At 34.4% G+C, this 16789-nt stretch overlaps 2 protein-coding genes across 2 annotated transcripts in view; one reads left to right on the forward strand and one right to left on the reverse strand.

Annotated features, from left to right (window-relative positions):
• Positions 1-2745, forward strand: part of LOC129229570 (polypeptide N-acetylgalactosaminyltransferase 13-like) — a 224552-nt gene extending 221807 nt beyond the window's left edge. Inside the window, exon 14 of the mRNA XM_054863906.1 lies at positions 923-2745. Within this exon, the coding sequence (XP_054719881.1) occupies positions 923-1069 (147 nt within the window). The 3' untranslated portion in view covers positions 1070-2745. The remainder of the gene's footprint in view (positions 1-922) is intronic.
• Positions 2599-11246, reverse strand: LOC129220740 (uncharacterized). Its single transcript, XM_054855203.1, has 4 exons — positions 10939-11246; positions 8636-8783; positions 6482-6604; positions 2599-2616 (listed from the first exon to the last, which is right to left on the reverse strand). Exons 1-4 carry the CDS (start codon positions 11244-11246, stop codon positions 2599-2601), a joined length of 597 nt encoding a protein of 198 aa, XP_054711178.1.
• Positions 11247-16789: the final 5543 nt, after the last annotated feature.

Genomic DNA, 16789 nt, shown 5'->3' on the forward strand with positions numbered 1-16789 from the left:
GAGTTCGGGCTCATTTTTGAGAGCCCGGGCCCGCCCGAGTCCGAAAATTTGTAACCCATCCCGCTCGAGCCCGAGTAATATTGTCTCGGACCAAAATCCGAGCCCGCCCGAGCCCGAAGGAAACTTTCTTGTATCAAAAACTGAACCTTCTACAGTCTGACTTAATCTCTTTGTTAATGAAAAATGTTACGTCAAATGTTCTTCATTAACAGAAGTTTCTAAATTTTCTTGAAATGCTCCACTTCAAAAGCATTACTGTATGACATATTGCAATAGAAATCGCAAAAAAACACTATACATAAGCGTAAATTATAATTTTTTTTGTGGAGAGGGGGGGGGGGTAAATTTGCCATTGATTAAACTGATTTAAATGTTCCTTTCATTTTCTCACGGTAGGAAAATGTTTATTTGCTTTGAATTTGTATGGAGATTGGCCATTGAATATCTGTGCTTGAGCCCGAGCCCGCCCGAGCCCGAAAGCTATTTTCAGTTCTAGAGCCCGAGCTCGCCTCGGGCCCGGGCTCGGGCTCGGGCTTTCGGGCCCGGGCTGAGCCCGTCTCATCTCTACTGTCCACCGGCCCTCGCTAACTGAACCTCTTCCTAGGCGGTGGCGTCCATGCATTGTACATACTCGCCGACACACACACACACACACACACACACACACACGCCACCGCCCAGGAGGGGGGACATGCTCGCGGAGGTTTGCTGTGTGCTTTATGCTGTTTCGGTCTTCCGAGAATTGTGTTAAGTCGAGAGGGTCGAGTATAAATTAAGTTGATTCCGTTGGGCAGGAGTCATCTGTTGAAACAAGAAACCAAACGAGTTTGGCACATTGAGTAGGCTCCTATCGCAACTCGTTATAGCGAAAGAACATAATTTGAATTCAAGACCTCAAAATTTAAATTATTTTTCCCCTCAGGAAAAGACAATACGGCACATCAACACTGGAAAATGCTTGGACAAGCCTGAAGACAAAGACCCCACTCTCCCTCTGCTAAAGGACTGCGACGGCCGCGTCACCCAAGTTTGGATCATGAAGGGGAAATTTAAATGGCAAGTCTCTTAAACAGAAGTGGTTCTGAATTAGGTACTTAATTAAAATATGAGAAACTCTATTCCTAAAATGTATTTTCTGAAGATACAGCTAAGACAAGAAGACTTTCAGATGATAAACTGTGGTTCCTTTAAAGGAATGAGTTAAAACATTCCATGCTGGTTGTAATATATGTAAATCGAACGTTTGTTAAGATTTTGGATAGTGTTCTCATAGTTCCTGATGTTTTAAAACTTGCATTCCGCCGATAATTTTATTTATTTTTAAAAAATCATTTATTAAGGTTTGTAATTTTTGTATTTGATGTGTACAATTTTTTAAGAAATAATTTAATTTTAATGCATTTTTTCTTTCCATATTGGGAGCATTGTGTTTTATTTAACTTTAATAAGATGTTAAAATGGTGCTGTGATTACTTTCCATTCCGGTATTTTAGAATTCTGCATTTCCTGAAATCCTATATGGTATTAATCTTTTGAGATTTTACGATATTCGTTGTAAGAGTTTCGAACTGGGTCATACATTAACTTCTTAAAAAAATTACTTCTTAATTGAAAGGAAACGTACATTTATTACTATTTTATTTTTCCCGCTTTTATTTTTAATATTGTTTATTTATTTATCCCACATTGAAATACATTCGGTGTCTCTTACGGCAAGTGAAAAGACATTTTTCGTTTATTGCTTATTTGCGACGGAAAATAACTATTTTACTCTATGAACCATTAGAAAATCAAAAGGTGTGTCACAAAATGGAGCCCTGCTGGTATTTGGGGTAGCATTGCTGCGTTTTCGTGAATAACTTTCTGCAAGACGACGTGAATTTATTGCCAAGTTGCTACAATATTTTAAGGTCTCAAAAACTACGTTACACATATTTTATGTTTGTGCAGATTTTCTTTTCAAACTAAATCAGCAATGCCGTTTTTCAAAAAGACCTAACCAAAATATTATACTAAGATTTTGCAATTTAAATAATCTTGTTTGTTGAGAGTATGATTTAAGCGTGTAGATAGTCGTTTTAATTCCGTTTTCTTTTTGGCTGTAGATTGTTTTTTTTTTTTTTTTTTTTCTATTTCTGTTATTATGCATGGAATAGAATGCATAGTAATTTTAAAAGAGTTTATAAGAAATTATTTCTTTTTAATGGAAAATGGTGAAATTTCGCAAAATTTTATGCTTAAAAAACCTGTTCTTCCTATTCATTTCACAATATGAAGAATTTCTTTTATCTGTTATAGAAATAAAACAAGGCATTTTAAAATTTCGTAAAAGAAATAAAGTTTTAACTTAACTACATAAATATCGCCAAAATACAGCATCACTTCGATTTAACGATTGTCAAGGGACTGGAAAAAGTTATTGTTAAATAGAGGCGTATAGACATTCAATGCAGCCAAATCCGGATCAGTGAAATGTATCATTTAAATTTGAGGAAATCGTTAAATCGAAGGTAACTGTAGTTGATTCAACGAATATCGTATAATCTCTTAATCTTCAGTGCCAACTGAACCGAAAGCAAGTTGTGATATTGATGTCTTTTAACGATACAAATATTCCTGGAAAGAAAAAAAAGCAAATAAAAGGGCAGTATTTGTAATTTTCAGTGCTTTGTAACTTAAAATGTAATTATTAAAGGTCAGTGGCATGTGCCAGTAATTATTTCCAAAATAAAATATGTTTTATATAAAATTCATGTGTGCAATTTCTTGTGTAATTTTTTTTAGATTTTTATAATTTTTTCAGCTCAAACATGACTTAGATCAGTAAGCGATCGTCCCCAAAGGGGTGATTTGGTGGGTTGACGAATATTCTAAAGACAAAATAAATAATAAGCAAGTAATTTATTTAAAAAAAAATCCTACTTAGGTCAAGTTTATACCCGGGCAAACTACATTTATATTGCTTAAAAGCTGGAGATAATGCTAATCTGGGAGCCTTAATATAAATTTTAATAAAAGCATTATTCAACAATAACCCTGACCGACAACGAATTTTCAATTGAAAGCTGACGTACATTTTAGCATGAAATTAGTTAAAAACAATTATAATTCTCGTTCTAGTTACCTTGGAATGTTGGAAACAAATTTATCTGATGCAGAGAAATCAGGGGTTTCTATAAATATTTAATTTTAATATGTGAGCATTTTTTGGGCTTCATATTAGAGGATTTATGCAAAAAATGTAGATTGAAATTGGAATAAACTAATAATTAATGGTTAATTAATTTGTTTATACAGGGTGTCCGAGAAAATTCCGTACTACTTCAAAAATTTATCGAAAAAGAAACAATAGGGTTACAGCGAAACTAATTAATACATTAGATAGAATTACTCAAAAAGTTTTTTTCTACGGTATGTTTCTGACCATATATGGCGCTACATGTCACGCAAAGGAATATTAAAGCATTTTAGTTATTTCAATGGCGGATCGCGTGTTGCGTGGTTTATCGAAACAAAATCCGATACGCAAACACAACGGAACAAAACATCCAAACAGCTGTAGCTACTGCTGATGTTAGCTTGCTGAAACGGTCGTGGATGGAATTGGATTATCGTCTTGATATTGTTCGTGCTACGAAAGGGTCTTATGTAGAAATTTCCTAAGGTAATAACTTAAGTTATAGGAAAAAAAAAAACTTTTTGAGTCATCCTATCTAATGTACTAATTAGTTTCGCTGTAGCCTTATTCTTTCCTTTTCAATAAATTTTTTAAATTGTACGGATCTCTCTCGGACACCCTATATAATGTTGCATTGACGTTACATACAAAATTTCAAATAACCCGATCTCAGGAAGTATGTGAAAATTGAGTTGTAAGATTCCACCCGAACAGACAAGAACTAAATCAAGTTAAAAATAGGAATAAATTAATTATTAATAGTTAATTAATTAATTTGATTATACAACATTGCATTGCCATTGGGTTTGAGGTAACATTCCAAATTGCATAAGAATCGAATCACAGGAAGTGGGTAAATATTGAGTTGTAAGATTTCTTCCAAACAGACAAAAACCAAACCAAGTTAATAAAAATATGGTAAAATAATAAAAATGGCTCATTCATTGGTTCTCAACTGGAAGGGCGATCGCCCCTAAAAGCATTACTTGGCTCCTCAAGGGGGCGTTATCGCCCCCGTCAGCGGCAATTCGGGGACGTCGAAAATGCCAACGAATATCGGAATTGAAAAGGTATACGAAACCAGTTTTTAAGAATTCAGACAAGGAAAATGAATCACAGGTTACAAAACAAAGTTTCCTACAAGAGCTTTCTTCTCACATAATTCCCCTATATTCCGATTTAAGTAATTCAAAAAATATCTAAAAATGTAATTCCGTTTTTGAAACAAACGTCAATGATTTTAGTATTTCTATTCAAATACCTGTCAGTTCGTTTTCAAAAAGAAATGTTTGGATTTATAAATCATTTTTTAAATTTTATTCATCTTCATAACATGTGAGTTATGAGTTAGTTCGAAAAAGAATCGAGAAAGCAGCGAGGATGATTAGTTCTGTTTAATTCTCAGACAAAGGAAAATGTCTCAAATAATACTTATCGATAACTGGAAAGAATCGGTAGCTTGTCCCTCTGGGTTGCGGGGCTGTGTGAATATCTGGTTTCAATTTCAACTGAATCTCGCATTGGCATTGGCCTGAGAGTTTTCGTAAATGTTTCCTCACATCCACAGCGCGTGTTGCATTTTCGTTTTACCATGTCAGTGACCTAAAAATATCAGGAAACAAAATTATAGTTGAATATTATTTCAAAATACTTTTTAAAAAACTTTAAATAAGACATTGCAGTAAACTACTGTCCAATAGCTAAAAATATGAATAACACTCACACATACAATTTAAATTATAGCTAAAAACTCGCATGCATTTAAATTATAAGTAAAAACATTGCCACATTGCATCTTACAACATTGAATGTAAAAACTATATGAAAAAAGTAAAAACGAACTATAATGCAATCATAAGTTAATGACAGCTTTAAAAAAATGTGAGCAGACCTGCGGATAATCCGACCGTCGATAATCGGGAGTTTACTGTATTGTAATTAGAAACTGTTTAAATAATTTTTCTTTATTGAAAATTATATTATTTTAGAAATTCTATCAAAAACTTAAAATAGGTTCGGGGCAGGAAAAAACACACCAAGATTTGAGGAGGGGACGAAATTCTACATACAGCAAACAGGTAACAAATGAGTACTTGCTGCTTGCAGTGGCGCAGCTAGGGGGGTTTTGAGGTAAAAATCTCTCTCAAACCCCTGGTTTTAAACTTATTTAGCCAATCTCATTACCGTAATACCAACAATAAAAAGCAGTTATGACCAAGAACCCCACCAGAAGGTAATTTCTGGCTACACCACTGGCTACTTGTTTCAGTTTTACTCTATTTAGTTTTTTGAGCTTTCAGAAAAGGCGGAGCTCGAATGCTCGATAATAACCAGGCAACGGATTTGGTAACCATTTGGCGATTTCTCGCCAACTTTAGTGCCAAAATCATCCCGTAGGCTAGTCACTAATGTAACGCTTTTTGAATTGTTCAAAGAACGTTAAAAGCCCTTAAAATAACCTAATCGAAAAATCTCTTGGTTACAATCATCGTCAACTTTTTCTTCAACAAAGTTTTTTTTTTCCTTTCAAAGTATGTCCGCCTTTTATTTCACGATTTATATATGCTTCAAATTTTCCGTCAGATCCAACACTAGATAATTTTTGAATTTTTCAAAATATCCCTTTGTAAAAACCCAAATCAAACGATCTTTTCTTGAACTGCATAGATATTGAATTATTATTTAATATTTAGATAGTCATTAGTCTTGAGGGAATTTTTTGGAAACTCTACAAGTGAGAATAATTTGCATCTATTTATGAACTCTCTTTTCAATTTTATGTCCGATTTGTTTGATTTGAGGACTATTTTATTGCAAATTAATTTTTCTTTAAGTAATTTCATTTCTGCATTTGACTACATTAATGGAGCTTTTCAATGTCAGTGTAGTAAAAATCAATTTGTTTGACTTCATCATTTTTATTGAATTAGTCGCCGTTTCGGGGTCAAATAATTCGTCTTTTTGTGCAATTCGCTTTATATGCAATTCACCTTTTTACACGAAGAGAGACGCTTTCCACGGCTGCTTAAATAAATTGGGACGCCGTCCCTTTCTACCTTTCTTACCCATTACATTTTCTACCTATATCTTTGTATATACGTATCTCTATTCTATCTTCAGCTGTATCTGTATTCATTTCCATCTATCTCTCTATTTTTTCCCCTATATGTTATTAATTAAAAAAAAAAACAAACATATTTTCTATCTATCCATCTACGTATACCCTACGCCATCTACTTCTGCCCTCTCAAAAATATGAGTTCATGGCGCCCCTGACTACTCTGAAAAAGTTATGAACTTTACCTTTCTTGGATAATGTCCTCTGAAATCTTCGACTTGTAATACATCAGGATATAAATCATGTGCTTTCATGATCTCGTACAAATCCTCATCGTGCACTGCTGCTTGTCTCCACATCTGTAAGAACTGAAAAAGAAAGGGAAAAAGTTCTGTTATTTTCGCAGCTATTATTTTATGCGATTTTTAGCCAGCACGATCCCAGTCTAAAATGAGCATAAAGAGACCAAGAATGGGGTTGTTTCCTTCAGTCAAAAGTACTACTCTTAGTTATTGAAATTGATAGAATAAACCAAAAAAATAACATAGAGCCATAAGAAACTTGAATTTTCCCAACACTTATTTGAATCCCTCACTTGCCAGATCGATTAACTCCATAAAACAAAAAGTAGAGAATAGTTAAGCAGAAGATGGTGTTATCCATAGGAGTATATAGGCCCTCGTGTTACATTTTCTGCTACACATGGTCAGAAATGTACGGAACCAGAACTTTAATATGAATTAACATGCTAAGCATTAATAAAGCACTGTTAAAGCAGAAATGGGGATTTTTCTAAAAAGTGGAGTAAATCAATTTGGCAATTGAGGTATTAAATTTTCATTTATTTTTTTTTTTTTTTTGGTGTGTCCGATTTTGAAAATAAGGCGTGGTCTTTATGACGTCACAAGTGATGTACTTTGGCGCGCTAAATGTTTACGCTTCGCTGTCAACCGCGTTACCAGGTTATGATGATTTGCGCTGTGAGCTAATAGCATCAGTGAATGGCATTTCAGCACGTTAAAGTAATTGTTAAAAAATATTAAACTTTGTCTCTTTTTTTTTTGGAAAAATTGTTAAATTTCATGTTTTTAAGCATGCTCTTTCAGAAAAAAATACTTTTAGAATTTCGGAAACAACTCCATTGTTTAACGAAGAACGAATTGTTCTTGGCGACAGTTGAGGTCGCTGTGCTAGTTAGTTTTAAAATGTTCTTTATTCAAGATGAATAAACTTTATTTGCTCAGACAAATCATAATAGACCATAAACGTTTCAAAAAATTCCTCCCACGATAGTATTGATAATTTTTGACAGTTCATAAAAGTATTTCCGACTTGATTTTCATTTTTCTCAAAAATCAAATTTGTGCGCATCAAATAGTACATAAAAATGAAATATACTGAAAGTAAGAAATAACAAGGTCAAAAGCCCAAATTGCAGATTACTGCAGACACGTGTTTCGGCGTTACAAGGAACGCCTTTTTCAATGCAAAAAGTAATGAGCTTATGGATGTAAAGACATCTGACAAAAATCTTTTCATCCATAAGCTCATTCCTGGCCTCAAAAGTTAAGGTACAATCGTTTTTTTTTTTTTTTTTTTTGAATAAATGTAGAAACAAAAAATTTGGAGGATATGTGTATTAGATAGTTTTTTATTGAATACGTCATAGAAATTTGTATAAGTGTATTGCAAAAACGATTTATAGCAAAAAAAGCAATCTTTGCGGAAAAGTCCATTTTTGAAGAAAACAGAACATCACAGTGTTGTGTAGTAAAATGTTATAGAAATAATACAAAAATGGGTTCAAAAATGCATCTTTTGAGGTCTTATTTTCATATTTTGTTTCACTGCACCATCCACCACATTTTCTCATTATTTTTCTGTTCATCTCTTTTTTTTTTTTTTTTTAATTTTTCGATTCTTATTTTTATTTATTTATACTTCAGTGAATTTATGCCTCGTTAATAAAAAGAAAAATGAAAATATAAAGAAGATCTCCTTGAGTAATGGTTTTGAAGCAAATTGTCTTCAGCTAAGATGTCATATTTTATAATCAAGGAATCAAGGGAGTACTACAAAACTATAACGAAGTATCAAGACGAAGCGGTATACAGGGACGTCACGGACATAAATTTTTGGGAGGGCGAAATTCTCAATTTGCCGGATGGAACTCCAAATTTCGCCGAGATGATAATTTTACCGAATAGAACTCCTAATTTGGCCGAAAGAAAATTTTCCGAATGATCATAATTTTGTTGAATCATAAGACAAAATTTGCCGAATAAAGGAAATTTTCAGAAGGTCACGGTGACCTTCAGTGGCCTCCCATCAGGAGCGCTCCTGGTGGTATAATCGATTTAATGGAAAAGTTACCAAATAAAAAACATTGGGCTACTAACTTCTGGGAAGGATAAGCACCCATCTCCATCCCGATCAGCTTTCTCCATCAATCTTCGGATGTAGTCTGGATGAGTATGGGCTCCAAGAAAATTAAGCATTGCTCGCAACTCGAAGAGGTTCAGGAAACCATTGCAATCGAAATCAAACCTGAGAAACGCTTAAAAATGTCAATAAACTAATTAAGGTAAACACACCAGTAGTGGCCAGCGCTTCAGTAGCGGCCATTTCAAGGTTACTTATATACTTGGAAGAAAGAAATGAACAATAAGAATGTGGTTAATATATTGGTATTGGTACTTAATGTAACTATCATATTGAATCAATTTTATTCATCAGTTATTTGAATATGTAAATTCTTCGAATGGGGGAATGTCAGATGGTCACTACTGAAATTTTCAGACTTTGGACTACTGGATCAAACTCGTGGTTTGGAAAAAAATGATAAAAATTGAACAAATTGAAATTCTGGCATTTTTAGTAAATGGGAAGAATAAGGGAGAGTTTGGCTATGATACGCTCATTGAGATTCAAGAGAGGTAATTAATATTGTAGACCCACAGTTTCAAAATATACTTCATTGTGGCTACCACTACTGCGTTTCAAACCTTGAAGAGGCCACTACTGAAGCACTGGCCACTACTGATGCGTTTACCTTATTGGTACAATGTTTCAGCATGTGTCTGAATATTCTGTAAATTACCACCCTCAATCTGCGGCTATGGCAGAACTACAAGCATGCAACAACAGTCAGGTTAAGACGTTCAGGGACTAGTTTCGTCCTTGTTGCGGACTTATCAGTCTGGAATAGTAAACAACCGAGGTGGAGAAAGATGTTCTCTCATTGAAATTGAGATTTCCTTCAAACTGGAAGCTGATATTATTTTAGTGCAGCAGCGAGAATCAGAAGCTCTTACGACTGCTGTGGATGTGGATTGGTTAATAGGATGTTTTCCAGCGATTCAACTTGTAACGTGCAGTTTCATGCTTTTGGTAATAAGCTTAAGCTATCTCCCTCAAGCCTGGGCCAACGCATATACAAACAGCCTGGTTACGACATCCAAAGGCTGCTGTTTCGTCTTTGTCATGGAATCATCAGTCATAACAAACTAGACAAAATCCTTATTCTGTAGGTAGTGCTTGATTATCTGATTATCTATTACTGAAGCGAAGCCAGGAGCGTCCCGACTTAAACTTTTTGGGATTGTGGAATTTCTCAGTTCGCCCAAATGAACTCCAAACTTTACCGAATGACGATAATTTTGCCGAATCGTCATACAAAATTTGCTGAATTATGACGATTCTGCCGAATTTTCAGACAAAATTTGCGAATCGTCAGTCAAAATTTGACTAATAAGGAAATTTTTGGAAGGTCACAGTGACCTAACATCGGGGCGCCCCTGCACGAAGCAGAAGATCTGCAGCATTTAGCTGTCAGTAAAAAATCGACATTGAAAAATAAGAAGAAACCACAAAAACATGCAAAACCTGTTTTTATGACTACAGTGAATTTGGAGCGAAAAAAACCCTTCAAAATGTTACTCAGGTATGAAAAGCTACATCTTATTTTTAAAGGAACTCACTAAAGCAGCCAAGAAAACATTCTGGAGGGGGTTTTTTGATCAAAAATAGCTTCTCGAGGGGGTTTCTTGATCAAAATGACCTCCTGGAGGGTTTTTTTTAATCAAAATAGTCCTTTCAAATGTATAATCCACTGTATTAGAATTCGCATTTATGTTAAAACCAATACCTCTGGTGGGTGTTTTTAAAGAAAATCATAGAAATTCAAAACTGTCAAGTGAGAACAATAAGCAATCGTGATTGCTCGAAAAAAAGTACTACACACAATGCAAAAAAAAAAAAAAAAAAAAAACACTCACACGCGCGCGCGCGCGCACACACACACACTTAAACAATTATTTTTCCAAATCCAGCATTTAAGAGACCGAAGATATAGGACTTTTAGACAACAAGATAAGGTCTGAGGTGTATCACAGATCACACATTATTAACAGTTTAACGGTACCACTATTCGATAGATGACTATGTTTTTTACTATTAATGATTTTTACTAATGACATTTGTTCCTTCATTTTTCATTTGTTCTCAATAAGTTTTCATAAATAATGAACGTTTTGCACAAAATTATGAACTATTGCAACAAAGCAAATGTTTTCGAACATTTTCTGAGAAATTCTCAATACCGGTATTAATACCGGTGTATCGGTATCACGTTTTAAAAATATCGAATACCGGTATTGTATTTTTGGTCCGGTATTGCATTCCCTATTTACAACATACGTACCTCTTAAACCAGTTCTCCAATGTACCGTACTTATGATCTGTATGGATTTTACGTTCGATTTTTGTCGTGTGAGTGGGTCTGCAAAACGCTGGTTGATCCCATTCGTCTTCGGCCCAGTTCTGCCTATTTGGACCACTCCATCCACATTGGCATTCTCTCTTACAATATTCGTCCATTTTCCTGACTTTGGGAACTGGCAAAGTCACCTGACTTATTATTTTCACATCTTCTTCGCAGACACACGTCCGGCAATGAGGTGGACGCTTCCGTTCTTTACGTGTACGTTCCGTCAGGAAGTCTTCATTCATGATGCTGCTGCTCAAACTGACAATCTAAAATCAGAACCCTGAAATTAAGAATTATTTTGTGTTAAAATGAGAGCAAGCCCCAAATTTAAAAAAAAAAAAACTTATGATTGCACTAAAAAATCATGTATTTTTTGTGAAAAAAATAATAAAAAATCCTCTTTTAAGTAAATGTTATACATTATTTACCCCCCCCCCCCCTTTTTTTTGCCTTGTCTTAAAGCGATAGAATAGAGAGGGGCAGGGGAGAGCTCCAAAACACTGTGGGCCTTGGGCCACACTTTTAGTTAGTCGGACCCGGACCCTCAGAGAGTGATGTCAATGCTTAACGGTTTTAAATGCAATCACAATCATGAAAAATAAGAAATAACCTGTATTCAAAGTATGAAATTAGTTCTGATAACTGATAGTTTTTGATACTGTCAAAACTAAGAAACCGAAATCAATTATGCGACTACTCTAAAATTGAGATCAGTTATAATTTTCGACTATTTTGGATATTTGTAACCTAAAAACAATAGGGTCACGCGGGAGAATTATGGGTCACTCTCTTTCTGGGATAAATAATGGTCACCAATTACAAAAAAAACTAAATTATGCTAAGTCATCCTTATACATTCAATTTTCCTGTATCAAAGTGAAAAACAATACAACAGTGAAGTATATAATAGAAAAAAAAAACAGTTTTCAAACTTCTATAAAAACATTTTCAATAAAGATTGTCTCGAAAAATCGCGGGTTTTTTTTCAAGATTCGTTTAGGTGAAACACTTTTGAAGGAACAATTTGTTCGTGCTGCTTTTTAATAGCAAATGGTCTCAGCTATTCATACAAACATACATTTTTTTCTTCTTTTTAAAAATAGTTAGTTTTAAAAGTATATTGATGTATACACCAGTTTAGAGGGGTAATTCTGGGTCACCGGGGTAATTCTTGGTCAGTATATTTTCTGATATTTTAGACGTTTTTCTTATTTATTTCTATGTGAATAATATCAGTATTAACTTCAACTTACCCTTTTCTGTGCTAAACTTTCTCACAAAAAGAAATTTTAATGCTCCAAGTGCAACATTGGAAGATTATCATCTTCAATTGTTGCTGAAGCATGCTCTTTTGGCTAGCAAATCAATTCCAGCTTTGAAGATAAACTATTTCGGCATGCAATAATGGCACACTTTAAGTTCCAAAATAAGAAACAAATTAATATGAATCCTTAGAGTACCAAATAATGGGATAAATTCAATAGTTATAACAAATCTTGAACCGTGGAACTGCAAGAGAAAAAGAAGCAGAAGAGAAATAAAATGCAAAGCACAGATTCATCGAGAAAAACCCTGCTTGCAAAAAAAAAAAAAAAAAAATTAAATAAATAAATAAATAAAAATACCTCAACAAGCTGATATAGACAGCCCCTAAATGCAAAATGAGCTTATTTTGAAATTGTTTATGACAACGAGAAAAAGCGGGAAGAATTTGCAATAACTAAATTGCAAACATATTCATTCTTTACAAATGTTAAAAGATGGTGCTACAACCGAATTTATTCTGTACTTGAACATCAGATAGACTTTGTAATGAATGATGATAGCGACATATTCTACAATGGGAAAGTAACGTAAAATTCGGAGAAGGAAAAAGCAGAAATGAATTTTCTGGAACAAGGTGTCGGAAATTTTATTTGTCTAAGCGAGACATTTTTAGAAGTAATTTAAAATAAGTGCATTTCAGTCTAGTTAATTGAAATTGTAAAGAAAATCCTTGTAGTTGACAGAAACATGACTGTTGCAGGCAGCATACAAATATTAAAGAAATTACTTCACAGAACCGTGGGCTTAGACCAAAGAACAATAACTAATTGTAGTCGACTAGTGAGAGTGACATCAAATTATTTCAATTATTATGTACTAGCAGTACCCGCACAGCGATGTCCATGCTAAAAATTTAATGAAGGTCCGTTGAATAAAAAAAATTGACGCCCCCTCCCTCTCTGATGTGAAATGATCATTTTTCTTTGTATAAAATGCGTACTCACCTTTTAAAAGAAAAAAAAAAACTATTTAAGTTTCTTTGAAAGTTAAAACTTTTCGTCAAATGATCAAATTAGATTTACATTTGCTTTGAAACTCTATTTAGCGAGTGAAGCGGTTTTTACTGCAATATAAAATATTTCGCCGAATAAACAAAAAAAGACATCAAATAGCATCTTTCAAATGTAAAAATAATTCCATAACTCTCTTGTTTATCGCGAAACTTGCCCAACAACCACGCTATCATAATCCATCCGTCTAACGAAAAAAAAAAAAAAACCATGCCGTGGACTATTCAAAAATCATCGTCAGAAAAAAAGAAAATTTCGTACATTTCACTCGGATAAAAACAAATCAAAAGTTTTTTTTATTTCAAAACAAATCGCCAAAACAATGAATTTCATTAACGGTTGCCTTAAAACAGTTATCCAGACTAGTGATGGGCATAATCGAGATCTTTTGATAATCGAGATCTCGGGAATCGAGTACTTCTGATAATCGAGTGATTGATAATCGAGATCTTTTTAAGTCGATCACTCGAGTGATTGATAATCGAGATCTTTTTAAGTCGATCACTCGAGTGATTGATAATCGAGATCTTTTGAAATCGAGAACTCGAGCGATTGACTTCTCGAGATCTTCCGAATCGAGTACTCGAGCGATTGACTTCTCGAGATCTTTGAAATCGAGTACTCGAGCGATTGACTTCTCGAGATCTTTTGAATCGAGTACTCGAGCGATTGACTTCTCGAGATCTTTTGAATCGAGATCTCGAGATGTTTTAAATCGAGATCTCGAGATGTTTCAAATCGAGATCTCGAGACGTTTGAATCGAGTACTCGAGTAGTTCATTTTCTGAGCTTTTCCAAAATTGAGTTGACTGCTACGAGGGTGCCCACTAAAAGGGGGTGGAGCATGGCGCAGCCTGGGCAACTAAAATTTTTAGAGCCGGTTCTTTGAGAGGGTTTTTTTAATCTCATTTTCGGAAGGGGGGAGGGGGTCCATGGCGCAGCCTGCGAAACCGACATTTTTAGAAGCGGTTTTTTGAGATTTTTTTTAAGTCTCATTTCGGGAGGGGGGGGGGGAGAGAGCTCTTTCTAGACGGATGCTCCGTAACATTTGAGAGGGTGCGCCATCGCCCTGCGAAAGGGGGGAGGTGGACTCCCTTGACTTCAGTTGAATTCCCGAGGGGTGCGCTCGAGATAGGAATATGACATTTAGCCTACCATTTAGGGGTATAATAAGGGGTGAACCCTCCTGACTTTTAGAAGTTTTAGGTTAAGTTGGGGGGGGGGTATTGACACCCCCTTTTAGAAGGGGGATCAATACCACTCCCCCCAAATTCCATGAAAAATTCTAATTTTTATATTTGAGTGAGTTTAGTTTTTTGTTGTTTTCCGATAAAATGAGCAGATACACCTTTTGTCCCCTTACCCTCCGGCAAAGTTCGAAATGCAAGCTTGTTTTAGGGGGTCGATTCGATAGATTTTAGTCTTCATTTTGGGGTCGCAATCCTTGGGGGATGCAGGTTCGACTAGATTCCCTGTTAGCTTGTCAGAAACTAGGAGCTCGGCATTTGGGCGACTGAGCGATTTATTCGAGCGGTTATGCATTTAAACTAATGATTTTCAGTTATCACGTGGTTATTTCGAATGGTTTCGGACTCTCAAACACGAAGTTAATAATGTAAACAAGTAGTGGAATAGTTGCTCTGCGCAAAAGTACTCATTCTTTCCTAGTTTATAGCTTTGCTTTTTTTTTTTTTTTTTTTTGATGTTCTTGTTGCGAGTAATTAAATATATTTATCTGACTAATTTATGAGGAGGGAAGGTAAAATATTTCTGATTACGTTTTCCAGAGGATTGGGATTCCCGGCCCATTGAAAAGTGTACAAGTGTGGCTTGAAGTGCATTGAAGTTCATGATTATTTTTTTTTCTTTCTTGATCCGCTCTTTTTTATTTTTCTTTTTCATTCGTTGACTTTAGGAATATGCAATAACAGTAAAAGTGTTGGGAGTGAAGTTGAAATGTTTCTGAGTGCTTTAAAAAGAAATATTGAAGCTTGTCGTGTGGGATTAATTTTTAGCTTCCACTCCTCGGCCCAATTTTTAAATAAAAATTACATTTTATACAGATTGTTTTTTTTTTTTTTTTTGAAATTCCATACGCAAGATATTTGTGACTTCTTGTGTGCGTAGCATTTATTTTCGCGTGGGTAGTTAAATTTAAGTATTTTGCTTGTTTTAATCGCTTCTGTTTATGTCATATTCCTTATAGTTTCGTAAATGTTGATTAATATATTATTTACTCAACTTAAAAATTTTAAGTCAATTAATGACTGCTGAAAATGCTTAGGCTCTCAACGGTCCATTTCGGAACTTAAAGTTCCGTAGCTACGTTTCATTTTCCGTGCGCTGGTCCTCAAAAAGGTTAAAATTGATTGTCAAGTTTCTCTGAAAAGCAGATTACGTATTCTGTTTTCAAATCATCCGAGATGCTCGATAACCGAGCATACCCTATTGGAAAAAAATCCTAAAACCAGTATCCAAATGATACCGGACCCAGTATGATTTGTACCGGAAAAAAGAAAATCATACCGGAAATTTAAATTCCGGTATGAAATCTTACTGGAAATTTTGAAACCGGTATCAATTTATACTGGAAATTTCAAAACCAGTATGAATTTAATCTGGATTTTTTTATACCGGTTTTCAAACATACTGGAAATTTTGAAACCGGTATCAATTTATACTGGAAATTTTGAAACCAGTATCAATTTAATCTGGATTTTTTATACCGGTTTTTAAGCATACTGGAAATTTTGAAACCGGTATCAATTTATACTGGAAATTTTGAAACCAGTATCAATTTAATCTGGATTTTTTAATACCGGTTTTTAACATACTGGAAATTTTGAAACCAGTATTAATTTAATCTGGATTTTTTAATACCGGTTTTTAACATACTGGAAATTTTGAAACCAGTATCAATTTAGTCTGGATTTTTTAATGCCGGTTTTTAAACATACTGGAAATTTTGAAACCAGAATCAATTTAATCTGGATTTTTAATAGTGGTTTTTAAACGTACTAGAAATTTTGAAACCTGTAACTAACCACACTGGAAATTTAAATGCCAGTATGAAATCTTACGGGGGAATTTTGAAACGAGTATCAATTTAATCTAGATTTTTTAATTCCATATTACCCCGAAAAGCGAGGTTGACCAGCATGCCGGAAATTTGAATCTTTCGGCATGCCAGATAATTTAAGGTTTATTTTGCAACAAAACTAAAGTTAATTTCCCCATACAGTTCCTATCAAAAAGCATACCATTGTTACACTCGCTCACAGGTCACTAATACATTAGTCTAGTTTTATTTGTATTAAAAAAAGGTTAGTGTTTTTTATATGAATCTCATAACACTTATGATTTTCATACATTTAAAGGGGACAATTAATTTGACATGCAAATCCTGCATTAGATTATTATAAGCATAAGTTTGCAATTTCATTATCTTT

The sequence above is a fragment of the Uloborus diversus genome, chromosome 1 (genome assembly GCF_026930045.1).
Source record: "Uloborus diversus isolate 005 chromosome 1, Udiv.v.3.1, whole genome shotgun sequence".
Lineage (NCBI taxonomy): Eukaryota > Metazoa > Arthropoda > Arachnida > Araneae > Uloboridae > Uloborus > Uloborus diversus.

What these genes read in the sequence shown, in the direction of transcription:
- LOC129220740 (XM_054855203.1), bottom strand. Translation starts at nt 11,246, where the DNA reads ATGAATGAAGACTTCCTGACGGAACGTACACGTAAAGAACGGAAGCGT. An exon ending in TTGGAGAACTGGTTTAAGAG is followed by an intron (nt 8,784 to 10,938) that starts GTACGTATGTTG and finishes AGCGTTTCTCAG; the next exon opens with GTTTGATTTCGATTGCAATG. An exon ending in GGTGCTTATCCTTCCCAGAA is followed by an intron (nt 6,605 to 8,635) that starts GTTAGTAGCCCA and finishes TTTCTTTTTCAG; the next exon opens with TTCTTACAGATGTGGAGACA.